This window comes from Crassostrea angulata, chromosome 8 (genome assembly GCF_025612915.1).
Source record: "Crassostrea angulata isolate pt1a10 chromosome 8, ASM2561291v2, whole genome shotgun sequence".
In the NCBI taxonomy this organism is placed as follows: Eukaryota; Metazoa; Mollusca; class Bivalvia; order Ostreida; family Ostreidae; genus Magallana; species Magallana angulata.
The window spans coordinates 16,591,623-16,610,595 of NC_069118.1; the positions used below are offsets into that span (position 1 = coordinate 16,591,623).

At 31.3% G+C, this 18,973-nt stretch overlaps 1 protein-coding gene and 1 pseudogene across 1 annotated transcript; one reads left to right on the plus strand and one right to left on the minus strand.

Moving 5' to 3' along the window:
* Nucleotides 1-6,213: 6,213 nt before the first annotated feature.
* On the minus strand, nucleotides 6,214-15,966 carry LOC128160724 (uncharacterized; annotated as a pseudogene).
* LOC128157865 (uncharacterized) lies at nucleotides 11,018-13,961 on the plus strand. Its single transcript, XM_052820523.1, has 2 exons — nucleotides 11,018-11,671; nucleotides 12,773-13,961. The coding sequence occupies exon 2, from the start codon at nucleotides 12,781-12,783 to the stop codon at nucleotides 13,555-13,557; it is 777 nt and encodes a 258-aa protein (XP_052676483.1). The 5' UTR covers nucleotides 11,018-11,671; nucleotides 12,773-12,780; the 3' UTR covers nucleotides 13,558-13,961.
* Nucleotides 15,967-18,973: the final 3,007 nt, after the last annotated feature.

The following is an 18,973-nucleotide window of genomic DNA, read 5'->3' on the forward strand; positions in this document are numbered from 1 at the left end:
AACAAATTGTCTTTATGGCATTGAACTTAATTGACCTTTTTAATATTCCAAATTTGACAACTCAAAGTTTGAGCAAAAACACCCTTGACACAGTCAGTCTAAAAAATTCTCTACTGGTTGGTCTTCCAGTCCAAATAAGTATTTTCATATCTTCATTTTAGTTTGCATTCGTCCAATATCGGCGGAAGGAAAACAGTAAATTGGCAGTGCAACGTTAATGACTGGTCGGTACTTTAAAATATACTTGCATATGTAGTGAATGGTATAACAAAACAGTTTGTTGACATAACACAGAAATGTTTCCTTCAACCGTCGGGATTTGGCAACATTTCTGTCTTCAGGGTTAAAAAAAATTTGTCGCCCTTATACTTAGTCAAAAGCTGTATTTGAGTGGATACTTAAAAAAATTTTCTGTTGACATTTAGCATTTATTTTGAATCTTTGACCTTTTATTTTTAAAATAATGCTCCTTTATAAAATATATTTTGTTTTGGTGGAAAATACATATATCCGTAAATTTTTAAATTTAGCTCATATCTAATTGAAGGAAACTTCAAAGGTCAAACTATTAATTATGAAAAAAATATTCACAGAATTTGGTCCGACTTCCTTAACTTTGCATTATCGGTAAACATGAATTTAAATTTTAATTGCTTAAAAAACTGAACTGAACTTTATTTATTTTACAACGATTGATAAGCAAGTTCTACAACTTATATTAATATCTGTTGTTGGCACGGATGTTAGTGCGAGGGGGTCATTGGTGTGGGAAGAAGCCGGAGTGTCCGGAGAGAACCCACGTGTCCAAGCGGGCGACCACCGTACCCTATCACATACCACCACTGTCGATCACGAGGATCGAACTCGGGTCGCAGTGGTGACAAGCGAGTGCATTGTCCACTACGCTACTTGGACACTTCTAATTGCAATTATCAAGTCCCTGAAATAAATCTCATTCAAATGTTAACGCGATCGAATAAAGATTTAAATAAATCAGTGTTGTAAGGTATTTTGCATACTAACAACGCTTATTATAAGTTTGTGCTCATATGTTATTATAGTTTAATAATTATATGCTGTGACAGGGAGAGTCTCCCAGTAGTTTACTCGTTTTGTTGTCATCTAAATGCTTTTTAATGAAAAAAGCATTTAGCTTTTCTTGTTAGAAAATCTATGTTGTTATATTTTCATATTACATTAAGAGAAAAATTTAAATAGTTTTGAGCTTTTTTTAATTGTTGCCAAAAACAATAATATTATTCAAGTTTAACTGATGCGTTTGAAATAATTTCTTCATTGTCTATACATTTTTGTTCGCAAATAACACATTAGCAGGGGCCAAATCTAATATAAACGTGAAAAGGTTAGAAGGTTATAAAGTCAATTCTATTTTGCGCATTACTCAGATTTTGAAAATTTTCAACTCTCCTATTGAACCTCTCCGTTCCCATTGCAAATGCTGGAAATGCTTGACCGTGGTTTAAAAAAAAGTATTTATTTCCTGTGTCTCAATGGAGACAAGTGCCAATAGGAACACGGAAATCTCAACCCACTTAATCATAAAAAAAGCTTTACGCCTAAATAAAAAAAGGAAAACATTAGATTATGAATACAGATGATGTCATTTATAAAAAATGAAATAAGCAAATATGTATCCTAGAATTATCAACCATTTACCAAAGAAAAAGATGAAGATTATTTAGTGTTTTAAAACAATATAAAAAGTTTTATAGGTCATAACATGCTTGAAAATACAAAATATGCTTCACTCACAAGTATTTTGGTAAATAAATATAAAATAAAACAAAGACTGTACGAAGTATGTAACATTTTTGAACCGATTTAAACTTTTGCCGTTTTTACATTTATATTTTGTTATTAAAAAAGATAAATTCTTTCTTTTCAAACACCAATGTAAAGAAAGCAACACTTGTTTAATATTTTCGTATTCTTTTGAAAAAAAGAATTATAGCAGTTAGTCACAACATTTTTATTTAATCGTTTGTTTATCAATGATAGTCAGTAATAAAGTAATATGACATGCATTATAACAGTTACAGCATATCTGCAAATTTCACAATACTAAACAATCGCAGTTTTGATATAATTACAAGTACATCAATATTGTATCTTATATTGTTTTTCAAATATAAAACTTATGCATTATATGTCTATATTTTTTTTTGAGATCTACAACACATTTTATATTTAAATATCTTGTAGGCTATGAAAGACACAAAAGTATTAAAAAGCGTATTTTTGCATTTCTTTAAAAAAAACCAAAAATATGTTTCCACTGTATATTAAATCATAAAACTAAGCTTAAAGTTGACCGCATCATCTTAACACACTCAAAAATCAAATGTTTCACATCTTCAATTTCACTACACATATTACAAAAAGCAAAATACCTATTTTTGCATTTAAAAATAAAGCTGTTACAGCACATTGTATTGTTCAGCAATTTGTAAATAAATTCTCACATTTGTTTGTCATATATATCTTTTACTTTTTTTTGTTATGCCAGTCCAATACTCTTTTTCCATTGAAAACAGTCTTATAAACAATGCCTGATGACAGGGAGGCTTAAATTTTTTGTGCCACAAATTTTCGTAGAAAAAATTACATTTTTTGTCTTTAATACAATGTAAATCTTCAATTGAAAGAAAATCACAATTGGATACTTTTTGTGTATATTGACAACCGCAGCTATGTTAAGGCTGTCCGAAGCTAAATATATATCGAAAAATAATACTATTTTAATTATCGAAAAATGCTTTAACCGAGTGAGTTTTTTAAATTTTTATTACATAAGTTAACAGTGGCATCCAACACTATATTTGATGTATTTTTGTGACGTCATATATTTTTCTTAAGCACGTGACGGGTGTATTCTAACACGGTAAATAATCTATAAAAATCGCATCGCCACAAGTGAATAATGACATTAAATCAAAAATATTTTTATGAAAAATCCTTCGATAAGTAATGTATTTTGCAGTTCTTGCTGGGGGTTCATATAAATATTTCGTTTATTTGAAATATTGTCAAAACATTTCGCACCGCCATCGAAATTAGGCGCATTTTTACCTTTTAGGCTCGATTTACACAAAATCGGGTCAATCGGTAGGTTTCCCCCAGCAAGATTCACAGTGGTACTTATTTTCTCTCTCGATTTCACGTAAAATATACTAAGATTGTTTTTATCTTTCACTTGTGCCAAGCCGTTTTTTATATGCACATACATATCACCATTCATTAGATTACACGTAGCAGGGGGAGTCTCAAAACCATAAGTTTATGAATAGTTATTTACCTATTACGAAGCTTTAAAACTGTTGATTTTTTTATACTCCATATCGGTGATATTGAATTTAGTATCACTAGTATTTACAACAATGTCTATGTAAAGGAATGAAGCGGTTTTATTATGCACAATGAATATCACTTATTACGTTACGATATATTCCCTAAGAACGATCGAAAGGAATGCAGATCGTGACGTCAAAATTAACTATGACGTCATATCTTATGAAGTACAGACAAGTGACTTTCTACATATCGCTGTGAAATTAATCGGGCAGCCTTAACATAGCCGCGACATTTCATATTACATTTTAGTGGTTTTTTTTATACATTGCATTTTTATTTAACTATTCTATATTCACACATCCAGTTAGTTTTTTTGTTTACGTGTAGATGACAATTCTTGATGTTTTTTGAATTGGCCATCAGCATTATTATGATCCTTTTCATGTACATTATGCCGCTTTGAATCCAACTTTTATTACAAATTGTTTTATTACCAAATTGTAACAAATTATTGTTCCAAATTGGTTGTTTAGTTATTTCAGATAATTTAGAAATGTCAATAGTTTTTTTTACAATCTTTGAAACTACAAATACTTCTCTATAAAAAAAAAATTAGGGAGTTTAAAACTTATTTCAAAATTAGAGTTATTAGTCTCCGATACGTTTAATACAAAATTGATATCTACATTTAAAATTCTTAAATAACTATCAAATCGTTTGTTAATTATGCATGTTTTGTCAATCATTATTCTACACAATGCAGCTTTCAAGGCCTTTTAACTTCGATTCAATAACAACAACGCCTATACCACCATCTCCATGCCTTCCAATCACAGTATCTCTTTTTATTCTATTTCTTTCATTCCAAATGAAGTTAAACACTACTGCTACTTTTCAGTTGTTTGATATACCTAGGGTCAGGCGTAGGTAAAATTGAACATACATTATTTTAGATGTAGCCAGTAAATAAACAATGCATGCTTTTCCAAAAATAGTTAATTTTCGTTTTTTCCAGGACTCAAATAGTTTTTTAATATTTTGAAAAGAGTGTAACAAATTAGGTTCATAGCATTGATTGATTTTATTAAGGTTTTATAATATTATTATTTTTAATCGATTGTTAATATCGGTGACATTATACCGGAATGTCTTATTTCGAGTCTCAACATCAAAGTATACTCAGTACCATCAGACAATTGACTCAAACATATACATGAGTCTATTTCGACAATGTCTTTATTTTCACGATTTTCAGTACATATCAGTTCATAATATTGCCTAAGTTTTCCTTAGAAATAGAAATTATTTTCTTAATATGTAAGTTCCTAAACATTTGAATAACTAGAAAAATAGTGCGCTGGTTTAAAATTTTTTACCCAAATGTAAATAAGTATCTTACAAAGAACATCCAAAACAAAATGCCTAAACAATCATGCATTTCTTGGTATGTTTAAGTGTTTTCATCAAAGGCATTTAAAACTGGATAGAACTTCAATAAGAAGTGTCCACAGAGTGCACAGAGACATAGAGATGTTACATGTTATGCGACATTATACTAAACAACAAACGAAAGAAAAAAACTAGAGCAAAGCTCGTTGCAAAGTGGGTCTTCCGTTTATGTCGAGAATAAAGCTAGAAGTACCAGTAAGAAGCAGAGTTCTTAAACCAATAACAGGGCAATTTTTTAATGTTTACTATTGTTACCATGATTTTACTGAAAAGTTATTTCCGTTGTACATGCAAAAATTGTATTTCAAGTGAAAATGAAAATCGGTATTGTAATTATTAGGAGGTCCAAAAATATTTCCCATGAATTGAAAATTATTTTAAGAATAGGCGATCAAGTTATACTGCATAATTTCTCAAATTTATTTGCAACAATGTCCTCGAAACCCGATGTTGCCTACGCCGACAAAATTTTCGAGAATTATAACCAACCTTCGCCGAATTGGGTAAGTTTTACTGTGATAAATATACTGAGTTTCAGTGTACTCTGAACAGACCTGTGAGCATAGTTTTGAATAAACAAGTAAGTACCAAAAAGGATTGGACATCTGGCAGTGCCTATAAAGGATCAAAGTTACAGCTGATAGTTCATTTACATTTGAGCTTTGTAGATATAAAAGTATAATAATATGTATATAATTTAAAAAGTTCATAATGAAATATTTAGCATTTTATTGCACCATTTAAGGAATTTTAATTCATTAGTATTACGAATAAGAAAGAAGGGAAAGAAAAAAAACAACAACAAAGTAGTGTTTGGTCTTACTCAAATAGAAAACTATTTCAATGTAAGGAATAATAAAACCACGAAGTAAGCATTGTAAATTGCTAGTATTCACTTTCAAATAAAAAACAAATCCAATGCTTGTGCCCTTTGAAGTTTTTTGGTTATAAATTCTAAGTGCCTTATTAAAATATTTTTTAGATATTCACTCAAATTGATTTGAAGACAACAGCATCAAAGAATTCCCGAATATTCCATTGCGTACAACTCTGTTATCTACATTTACAAAACCCACACCAGATTAAACAAACTTAAAATCTGTAAAGTGTTATTGGAAGACACTTAAATGAAAAACAAATAAGCAACAATTTATTGAGAAATTTACGCCGACAACCAAAGTTAAGTAAATAATAGCATTATCATTTTTGAAAAATAAATTTGTGAATAATTTTTTTGATTGATTGCCTTTGCGTTAAGAACAATTCTCAATAAGACATAATGATGGGACACTAACATGTTCATGTTCAATTGCCACTTTTTTGTAATTAATTTCAGTGCTCAATTTATTGAATTACTTCAAAACAATAAAGATTATACAAAACCCTCATGTGTTGTCTTTATTATAACTGAAAACAATGAATTATTTTTCCGGTGCATATCATTATTCTTCATGTTAAGACACTTTATACTTGACATAAGATTTCAAAGAATTATCTGTACAAAGTATCACTGATTTTTAAAAGTCGGACAGCTTTTCTTAATTGGTATTATGTCGTCAACGAAGCTACCGGAAATAAAATCACTTGATACCACTGCGCTGTTCGTTTCCTTTCGAGGTATCATTGGTTGGATCTGAACAAGGAGAAACATTTCTCTAGAACTCGTTTCAAATGAACTATCTTCTTTGTAGGATGGTACTTGTATGGCCTTGGCTACTATCTAGTATTATAACCACAATCGTTTTGATACATTGGTTTTTGGGTCAATCAAAATAATCAAATAAATATAAAAATGTATTCTGACTTGTGACATTCAACATCGTTGTTGTAGAATGAGTTGTGATTTGTTGCTATAAAAAATAGGTTACCCTTATTGTCTTCTCAGTGTCCACAGCCCTGGTATTCGGCTGATTAAAGACTGGGGGAGGTTGCAAGCTATTAATCAAATGACAACAAAATTTGTTCAAGTTAAAGACGATTTTAGTTTACTGATTAATCTTTTCAAATTCCATTTTACTTGTTATGATATCTTTAAGGACATCCAACACTCCCCACCCCCACCCACCCTCCCCCCCCCCAAAAAAAAATAAACAAGAGGCCCATGGGCACATCACTCACCCAAACAACAGTTCCTTGTAACATTCTATTTCGTAGCATATGCTATTTCTATTTTTTACTTAGAACGCCTTTTGGGGGCCCCAGTATTTTTGGTTTTTGGTTTGCTTTAGCAATTTAGAATCTACCCTATCATAGGATGCTTGCTTAGTAATCTAACAAACTGTAGATTTGTAGTTCTCGATTTAAAAAAAAATATTTTCCATAATATATATTTCTGCTCCTTTTTGAGCTCCTTTTGGGGCCCCAGTATAAGTCCGAAGGTCTCGTCTTCATTGATTACAACATTGAAGAATGTCTGCATAGTAATCACAAAAAACGAAGCATCGTAGTTCTTGAGAAGAAGATTTTTATACAATTTTTTCTATATACGTTAAACTTTGAACCCCTCATCAGGCCCCAATTTTTTCACTATAAAAATAAGCTTTTGTATAAATATTGGCATTTCTGGTGCAGTGGTTTTTGAGAAGATTTAAACATTTTTCCTAAGTATATCTATGTTAAACTTTGAACCACGCCCAGGGTCACAGTTTTATTCCGAGAGACACGATTTTTACAATTTAGAATCTTCACTATAAAAACAAGCTTCTATGTAAATAATGGCATTTCTGGTGCAGTGGTTCTTGAAAAGAACATTTTAAAACATTTTTCCAACGTATTTTTATGTTAAACTTTGAACCCCGCCTGGAGCCCAAATTCTTTCCCGAGGGTCACAATTTTTACAATTAAGAATTTTCACTGTAGAAACAAGCTTTGGTGAAACTATTGGCATTTCTGGTGCAGTGATTCTCGAGTAAGAGATTTTTGATTTTTTTTTGTACGTATTTCTATTTTGAACTTTGGTCCTCGCCCGGGGCCCCAGTTTTGGTCCATGGGTCACGATTTTTATAATTTAGAATTTACACTATATATGCAAGCTTTTGAGTGAATATTGGGATTTCTCGTGCAGTGGTTCTTGAGAAGAAAATTTTTAAAGACACGCACCCTATACTCACTGTTTCGCAATTATCTCCCTTTTAAAAATAGTTACGTCCTTTAATTTTACAATTTAGAATTCCCGTTTCATTAGAATGCTTTGTACCATGTTTGGTTAAATTTGGTCGAGTGATTTTAGAGAAGTCATACAATGTGAAAAGATTACAGACAGACGGACGCCGGACAACAGATGATCAGAAAAGCTCAGGTTCAGGTAAGCTCACACCCCCCCCCCCAAAAAAAAAGAAAACAAAAAAACAAAAATAAAACGGAATTAGAGTTATTTAACGAGGCCGAGTACAGAACGAGTACGCACGCTTTCGCGCAGCGTTTGATTTGTATTGTGACGTCATCTTTTTGCTTGGTTGACGCCATGGCGTGATAGTTTCAACTGCAGATATTCAGCAAAATTTGTTGAAAATGGCTCGTTTAATGCGTAAAATTAATGTTATATTGTGGAATAATCATAACTGTCTCGAACTATAAGCTATATTTGGGCTCGGGTCGAAAACCTGAAGAGGGTTCAGCAGACCTAACCCTCTGTCACGTTTTCTTAACCCGCCTAAATATAGCTTAATTCATATATTTCAAGACAGTAACCATGTATTTTATATTAATGACCCTTAATATGTGATGTTATATATTTTTTTATTACTTAAATATGTCTGAATGCTTTAATTATACTATAAAGATCACCTTTTCCGCCTTTCTCAAGTAAAAAATAGCCATTATCTGACAAATCTGGGAAATTGGGCATACAAAAATCAACTTTGATAAGACCCCTGGAACAAACCAGGAGGTAAAAGGTTTTTTTTATTTGGCCATTTGATGCCTTTTAGCAATAACTTTAATATGTAGAACAGAAAAAGAAATCCCTAGGGCAGAAGTTTAAAAAATGTGCAAAATTGATACATTTCAAGCGAAATCCCATAGGGTCCTATGTTAAAGATTAACAAACTTTGAGATGACCCCCTAAACAAACGGTGTGGTAAATGTTTTATTTTTTAATCTTAAAATAATAATAATATAAATAGAAATTCAGGTAAAAAATTTCATTAAAAAATCTAGGGCAGAACTAATTAGACCCGGCCTCGTTAATTTGTATTTTGACGTTATTTAAGATTTTTATATGCATTGAATTAATTAAATACCCACATTCGTTTATATGTCTTGAAACGCTTTACGATAACGAGAGCGCCGATTCCAATTAAGTTTCCACCAAAAAAAACAACTTAAACTAATCACAACTCTCGTATCAGGATCTGCAAATATTAGAACATTAAACATTCCGTCATTTTAGTGAATCGATTGAATTTTTTTTCAAATCAAAAATTTTATCTTATTACCATGGCATAATTCATAATGCAAATATTAGAGAATTAAACATTCCGTCATTTTAGTGAATCGATTGAATATTTTTTTTAAATCAAAAATTATATCTTTATACCATTGCATAATTCATTTTCACTATTTGTATCTTTTGGTGTATTTTCTTCTTTTTTGCTTGATGTTTCGTTAGAATAAACTCCAACATTTTTTCCGCTCAACGTGCATTTAAAAGCTATAACTTCAAGAAGACAATTCGGTATTTCACATTGGAAACGTAAAAGCTTTGTTAACAGTGTATCATTAAGGTGGAAGCTGATATTAAAGGCCACACAATTTCGAGTCGGGTCTGTCATTTTGGTTGTATAGGTTCCTCTGCATAAAACTTGACAACGTATCGGCTCTAATAAAGAAGATGAGATTATAACATGTTTTATCAAATTAAAATAGTACCATTTCAGATAACAAATATGAAAAGGATTTAAAGACACAATACTGCAGAAAAAATGTTAACACTTCAATTATTTTTTGTAAAAAATCGTGAGAATATTAATATAATTTTTTAAAAAGTTCATATCTAATTTTCTTTTACTAATTTTTACATAAAAAATACTTGTAAGCACAACTTTATATCCACTTTACCATTTTAATTATTTTACTAAATTCATCATTGCTTTTTTTTCCTTTATGAATATATGATTTAGAAAAGAAATTCAGATGGTGTTCAGTAGAATGTTCAATACAGCATTGGGAATCAATACTAGTTTATAAGACACAGAGAAAACTCTTACTTATTTGTGCTTACGAAATTCGTCGATACTTAGTATATATATTAATATTGTTATTGAAATATTTCGTACCTGTTTCAGATTCTAGGGGATGTATAAGGACACATTCCTTTAATAAGAGACATGTGAATAGTAAGAGCTTGATCCAAACACATTTCACTGAAAAGGTAAAGAAGTTAAACAAAAATCAGTATAATTTTCTTTAAAATATAATTTAATGCAAAATTCTACGCTATATTTATTTAGGGGCTTACCTGGACATTGCCTGACTTTTTAATACCAGCATGGAAAACATGAAGAGGATATATGATACTGTAAAATAACATTGGTTTAAATCTATGAAAACATCGATATAACATTTATAGTATAGATTGATAATACAAATATATCACCTTTTGTACCAACATATGTTATTGCACAGTTTGTATAAATGAACAAAAATGCCAAAAAAAAAAAATAATTAATTAAACCAACCATTTACAAATGATTAAAAATATGATTGAAAAAGAACCCCACATTTTTTATTTCATTATTATTTATCAAATTATACTGCCTTGGACTAAAGAACTGAATTTTGATTTAACGAGGCTGGGTCTAATTTGTTCTGCCCTAGATTTTTGGATGAAACTTTTTACATGAATTTTTACTGATATAATTATTATTTTAAGATTAAAAAATAAGACATTTACCACACCGTTTATTTAGGGGGTCATCTCAAAGTTTCTTAATTTTTAACATAGGACCCTATGGGATTTTGCTTGAAATGCATCAATTTTGCATATTTTTTTTTACATTTTTCCAAAACTTTTGCCCTAGGGATTTCTTTCTCTGTTTTACATATTAAAGTTATTGCTAAAAGGCATCAAATGGTCAAATAAAAAAAAAAACCTTTCACCTCCTGGTTTGTTCCAGGGGTCTTATCCAAGTTGATTTTTGTATGCCCAATTTCCCAGATTCGACAAATAATGGCTATTTTTTATTTGACAAAGGCGGAAAAGGTGATCTATTACAGCATTATTGTAAATAATAGCATTTATGTAAATTGTGATATGTTATTTTTATGCTAGTACCAAAATTAGTAGTCTAGTCATAATATAATAGTAATTCTAATTTTTGAGTACTTTTGAGTATTTAGCTGATCTTCCGTTTTGTCTACATAAGCCAATCAGAGTGCGGCATTTAGTCGCGCGATGTTTTGAATACGTCACTTTAACTGTCAGCTGTCAACAAGTTTGTAAATACCCGCAGTCAAGTTTTTGTTTGAGGTAATAATATCTCTAGTGGTTATTTAATTTCCCCGAGGCAGGCTCCGTCCAGACAATGGCGATAGATGTTTGTATAATCGGACATTCGTTTATTCGCCGTTCGAACGACTCTCACGATCTACGGAATTTCTGAATTTCCTCAAACCTCACACTGTGTGTTTCATCCGTGAAAATGACTTGTGCCATGCGGATCCACGAAAAGTCACTATTGACATTTTGTCATATGCGGAATACCTCAATGAGGGGGTTGACTGTGAATAAGCAGCTCAAGTCAGAGACTGAAAAGCTTCATGGAATTCATTTTTGGTCTCATCGTGGTTTCTGGGCGGACCTGACCTACCTGGGGAGAGATGGGGTCAACATTGAATCTGGTTCTCGCCACATGAAGAAATACCATCACAACATTAGAATAGCTGTCCAGTTCAACATTCAAGATAAGCAGTCTGGCATATTTTTATTATTCTTTGAGCTAAATTGCATTCATATTGTTCAATATATTCACAGGCATATGCATAAAATTCACAATTAGCTGGTAGGTGTATAAAGAATGTTCGTATGTACTATTGTTTCCTGTTCACATGCTGGGTCATGTGTACTATATTACTGGTTCACATGCAGAGATGTGTGTACCCCTTTTCTGATGCACATGCAGAGTTATGTGTACTATTTTTCTGGTTCACATGCGGAGTCGTGTGTACTATTTGTCTGGTTCACATGCAGAGTCCTGTGTAATTGATTCACATGCAGAGTCATGTGGTTTATTTTTCTGGTTCACATGCAGAGTCGTGTGTACTATTTGTCTGGTTCACATGCAGAGTCGTGTGTACTAATTTTGATTCACATGCAGAGTCGTGTGTACTAATTTTGATTCACATGCAGAGTCGTGTGTACTTATTTTGATTCACATGCAGAGTCGTGTGTACTAATTTTGATTCACATGCAGAGTCGTGTGTACTAATTTTGATTCACATGCACAGTCGTGTGTACTAATTTTGATTCACATGCAGAGTCGTGTGTACTTATTTTGATTCACATGCACAGTCGTGTGTACTAATTTTGATTCACATGCACAGTCGTGTGTACTAATTTTGATTCACATGCACAGTCATGTGCAATATTTTTTCTGGTTCACCTGCAGAGTCATGTGCACTATTTTTCTGGTCAGTATGCAGAGTCGTGCATGTGGACTATTTTTTCTGTTTCTCACTCATGGTCATGTGGACTATTACTAATGCACATGCAGAGATTCAATTTTTATATGCTCATGCAGATTCATGCACACATGCTTTATTTGTATTGTTACATGTATGTAAGTTTACATGTGAATCTAAAGATATACACTGTTTTGGCGCAAGTCTTGATAATTGCATTTTCCTATTTAATGTTTATGTGTCAAAAATTGCAATTAATCAAATAATAATTAGCTCGTGTGCACCTATATCCGCATGATTTGAGTGTAAATTTGTACACTCAAAAGTTGCATTAATTGTATATTGGGTACATTTAGAAAATTGATTTTAACAGTTTTAAAATATCTTGTAGGCGTTACCATGCCAAAACGCAAACATCCTGTGGAGACAAGTGAAGGTACTAGAGCAAAACATAAACCTCAGGCTGAAGCAATTGATTACCAAAGACTTGCGCAAGAAATTGTTAAATTGCAAAAACCAAACTCTGGTGCATCAAGCAGTACAGTGGTACCCCTAGAAAATGCTGCATCTGCTACATATGCAAACACCGTCAATGAGTTACCTGCACCAACGACTGCTTCTTCGTCTATGCAAGATAACCCTATATTGTCAGTAGTATCTCAACTTTTAGAAAACACAGGTGAGCCAGTAGGCACAAACAAAGGTTTCTTCAATTCTGATAATCTTATCTCTGTAACAGAAGGTATTCCTCTTGGTGCAACAATTCCACAAAAGATAAAGGCAAAAATTTGGTCGAATGAATTGTTTAATTTAAAAGTATTATTGTCCCACCAAGACGAAGAACCTCTTACGTTGTGCATTACTCCAGGGGTCATTAATTTTCAGCAAAGTTTAAAATCAAAAACCCCCATGTTCATCAGTCAGTGGACTGATGCCTTTCTTATCTTTATTAACATTAGAATTCAGAAACACCCACCAGAAACTCCCCATTTATTAAAATACATGAGCTTTATTAGAGAAATGCAAAGACTGCATGGGGATGTTGCTTGGAGAACATATGACGAATCTTTCAGAAAGCTTAGGGCGTCTTTGGCTGTAGATTGGCAAAAACCTATTGAGGAATTAAGAGGTAAATGTATTGCCATGTCCAACATTTGCAGTGAAAAATCTTACTAATATTATTGATTTTGTTGGTTTGAACCCTGCTCTATACAAGGGTCACAGCTTCAGGATAGGGGCAAACACTCATGCAGTACATTTGGGTTATTCTGAAAACTGCATTCATTAAGTAGGAAGATGAAAATCTGATGCTATTCGCAGATACATATGTCTGTCAATCTTTACATTTTAAATATGTATAACAAATGCTATGTATATAAATTTTTCTTGGAAGATTTTCACAGTTCAGAAGTTAACTGCTGTGTATTACAGAGGGTTCCGCTTAATCTGATAGTCTGTATAATTGTATCTATTATGCATTGTTTGTGTTTTTAATTCAATGTATAGATTAGTTGTATTTCAAAAATTCAGTTCTCATCACAATTCCCTATCATTTGTCTTATATTGGACATTATTTAAAGTGTGATTCATGTACCGTATACATTTATCTATACTATGTGCATGATGTGGTTACACATAACATAACACAGATCAGAAGTAAACTGATGTGTTTATGTCTGCTGTATAGTTTTTTAACCATTGTTTCTGTTTGATTTTGTCATTTGAGTAACATGTGCCTGGTTGTTCTGAAAATGTTTGATTACATGTATATCTGTCTTTAAAACATGTTTGATAATATAACAAACTTTTAACATGTATATTTTATAGCAGCTGTTATATTAACACAGGGCAGAAGTCAACTGATGTGTTTATACTTGCAAGGTTAAAAATAAGATGTTCCTAGTGGTATTCAAATTTTTAACTGGTTTGGTTATAGATAAGCTGTGCCTTCATGATATATTAATATTTATATCTCCATATAAGGCTGGCGTTAGTCATTGCCATATGTGTTGTAAGTACTGCCATCTTTCATATTGTTGACTACCATGATCTTGCTAGACCACTTTGTGTGGTGTCTTTTGTGCAAACCTGCTGTTTGCTTTTGGTGGCTGTTTTTGTTCAACAATATTCTTGTTGCATGTATATTTGGTACATGTTGATAATGTATACATCTTTGTTTAATATGGGGGAGGTCATTTGCTCACCTTTTATAACTTACATTCAATGTCTGGTTATTGATATTATGACTGTTTAAAGACCTCCCCTTATTGCCTATTTTTTCTTATTAGCAAAAATAAATGGCAGTACATACACACAACCATGTTTTATATTTTTCTATCAATTCTAGACAGATCAACAATATTACATAATACAGCATTATTGTAAATAATAGCATTTATGTAAATTGTGATATGTTATTTTTATGCTAGTACCAAAATTAGTAGTCTAGTCATAATATAATTGTAATTCTAATTTTTGAGTCCTTTTGAGTATTTAGCTGATCTTCCGTTTTGTCTACATTAGCCAATCAGAGTGCGGCATTTAGTCGCGCGATGTTTTGACTACGTCACTTTAACTGTCAGCTGTCAACAAGTTTGTAAATACCCGCAGTCAACCCACCCTCCTTCCCCTTCATCACCTTTGTAGTTGGGGATTTATTTTGCAATGTATTACACATGTATGTTGCTGTTGGTGTGAAATGCTGTTTTTGTTCAACAATATTTTTGTTGCATGTATATTTGGTACATGTTGATAATGTATACATCTTTGTTTAATATGGGGGAGGTCATTTGCTCACCTTTTATAACTTACATTCAATGTCTGGTTATTGATATTATGACTGTTTGAAGACCTCCCCTTATTGCCTATTTTTTCTTATTAGCAAAAATAAATGGCAGTACATACACACAACCATGTTTTATATTTTTCTATCAATCCTAGACAGATCAACAATATTACATAAATAGTATTATTAAAACATTCAGACATATTTAAGTAATAAAAAAATATATAACATCACATATTAAGGGCCATTAATATAAAATACATGGTTACTGTCTTGAAATATATGAATTAAGCTATATTTAGGCGGGTTAAGAAAATGTGACAGAGGGCTAGGCTTGCTGAACCCTCTTCACGTTTTCGACCCGAGCCCAAATATAGCTTATACTTCGAGACATTTGTGTTTATTCCACAATATTACATTATTTTTACGCATCAAACGAGATATTTTCAACAATTTCCGCTGAATATCTGCAGTTGAAACTATCACGCCATATGGCGTCAACCAAGCAAAAAGATGACGTCACAATACAAATCAAACGCTGCGCGAAAGCGTGCGTACTCGTTCTGTACTCGGCCTCGTTAAATGGGATTTGTCAATTTAATTATAATATTTAGCCATATCGAGATACAGAGCCACAACTAAATTTTCTGCGCCAAAAAGAGATATTGTTATGAAACAACAAATAGTCGATTATCATGCTGCTATAAACCTTTGAACACTATTTTTGACATGATTTGCTCTTTGTTATTGTCAATTTCCATAATAAAATACCTACCTGAATAGACTTTCCCAAAAAACATTGTGATAGCTCAATCCTGTTTATTTTATAAAAAGTGAAATACGTCTGTTTCCTATATCCCAATTTTACTTTACAGTTATACTTGATAACTTCCTGTTATTTCAGAATTTTGAGTTTTGTCAATTAGAAAGTTTTCTGAAAATAGATTAATATAACTCCATAAATATATCGATTTCAATTTTGAACAGATGAAAATTAAATTAATCTATGATAAAAATTCGGCTTTTACGATTTCATATTCTTGTCATTTTTGATAAAAATTTCGTCGTTCTTTTCATTTTCTATAGAAGATTAATGTCGTTTAGTTTCGACAAATTGTGTAGTATAAGGAAATACTTATATTTAAAAAAATAATCATGGCTGAGTTAGATGTTTAAGAAAATCTGAAATTGTATAATGATTCTGAAACCTTTTATATTTTAAGAGAATAATGATTCTTTGTCAGCTAGTTTTCCTTAGACTCTATCTTTGGAGGAAAATTGCGTAAGAAATGACTTTTTAAAATTAAAATTGTTGTATGACAACAATGCTTGTTCACACCTTTCGGGCAATTGCAATTATAAAAAAAAATAAAATGAATGAATTGTAAATTAAAATCAGGTATGCCTTTTTAAAAGATCTAATTTCAAATTTGCTAACTTTTATAAGCTATCATGGTGTAAACATTGGAGTGAAGAATTAATAAAATTCGAATTTTATCTTTTTTTATTGGTCAGAATATTTGCTTTATTCTCCATTTATATCGCTATGTAGAATCTGTATCACATATTAAATAAGAAAATATTTATTATTAGATCCATTGAATAAAAAGGCAAACAACTCTTTAAAAAGGAAATATTAGACGAAAAATATATCCGCTTCAGCATTGTTCTAATTTTCAATTTGATATTATTTTCCATTCGATAGCAACTAAGTGGAATTATCTTTTATCTTAAAGATATATATTTAAAAGATCATGGTATCCAGTGACTTCGAAACATACTATGAAAGCAAGTGACGGAATAGTTTAAATTAAATTTGGTTATCCTATATTCATAACCTGGGAAAGTTATTTAAGTCTTCATATTTCGCCTCACTAGAAAGGATAAAAATTATCTTACGTCAATCTTAAGTAAGCTTCGGCGCTGTTTCTGTTAAAATATATTACCTCTTTCACCTATCTTTTATTAAGAATTGCCTGTTTTGTGGTTCTTGATATTTTATTTCCTTTATCAAGAATTGCCTTAAGAAGTAAAAATAGTTCAAATAGCAAAATTAACACAAACATTTTAACTCAAAGACTTCGTTTTTAGATTAAAATAATGGAAAATCAGCATGATATGTCATATGTGAAATAGAGTGGATATATGTACAATAACATTACCAAATATTTGAAATTTTTTTCATAGCAAATTGATATGGAATTCATTAATGAAAGTACTCAAAGTGAAAATTCTGCAAAGTGAAATTTGCACACAACATTTAACATACGCAAATGTATTAATTTAATTGAAATGCTATAACACTTTGTATCTCAATTGCTTTTCATTCGGTGGTTTATATACTTAAATGTTTGCATGATACAAAAAACCCTTCATGTACATATTAACTTCTACGTTAAAAGGTGCTTTTGGCGTTCAGAATATCAAAATGCTAAATATATGGTAGAGAAACCGCCCTTTGTGTTGACGATAATGCAGTTATCTTGATAAAGCTACACCTTAATATCATGCAATTTTATTAACATCCTGTTTATGGAGCGCTTTGTGCCATATCCAAGGAGAGGTTTCCTGAATTGTCTTTATTTATTCCCGTGAATGAAGTATCCTACAATACTCGTCACGGTTAGCAGAGAACATGTTTTATAGTAACTCACAACAAGAGCTTATCTTATCAAATTTTCCCTCAGTTTACTATTGTATATATTACATATTCATATGTAGTAAATGCTCGTAAATATATATACAAACAATAAATCTGCACATAATGAAATCTACAAACACGTAAAAGTTTAGTGCAATTAATTTTTGGTAACGATTTGCGTTGGCATCGATTATTACTGAATTCATGATAGAATTATCACATTGTCCCAATTGTTGAATAGATCATTGAATTGATTTGAAATCGATTTTAAATAATCGGATTTAAACTCATAATAGTGCATTATAAGTGCAAGATGTATTTTTTTAAATTTTAAATTATTGTTCGAATGCCAATTTTATTTTTACGAATTTCCTCTTTCACATTGAACCTCTTTTGACAAATGAATTAAGATTATATTAAACTCTTCATGAATTGAAAATTAGATATTTCTTTTCATTTTAGGGCATAGTATTTGTCTCTTCCTGCACTTCATGTTGGTGACACTTTGAAAGTGCTATTCGATTTTTCAGAATAACTATTTGTACAAATTACAACTGATTTAAAAGACTGACTGCCTTTATTACCGAATATTACGTCCTCAGCAAAGATATTTGGAACAAAATCGATATTGATACCACTGGCCTTTTTTGTTGAACTTTAAGTTAAACTGAATGATGATAGATATTTTTTCTAGATCTTGTCTCCAATGAACTATCTTTTTTGTAGGATGGAATTTGTATGGCCTTTGCTACCATCTACAATTTATACATCAATCATTTAGAAACATCGATTGTTGATTCGACCAAAGGGATATTTGGAATATATGACCTTAAATATGTCTTGTTGATTCTGAATAAGCTTCTACTAATTGAATCACTCATACTTATCACAACGCTGGTAACTGAATCTGGATATGTGAATCTGAAACTATTTCATCAACTTTAATAATACATTTTAATGTTTTTCAATATCAAATGTAACACGATAGCAGATTACAAATACGTGGTCCTTTTCCTTCACTTTTATTCTGTTGATTTATTTGGTCTTCTTTTTTGATTGATGACGTGTTTAAAGAAATTCCAGAAAAATGTCGAGACAACATCTAGTGTTTGTATGTTAAATTACAAAGCAGGTAGTGATGTTTAGATTACCAAACAGTTCTATAG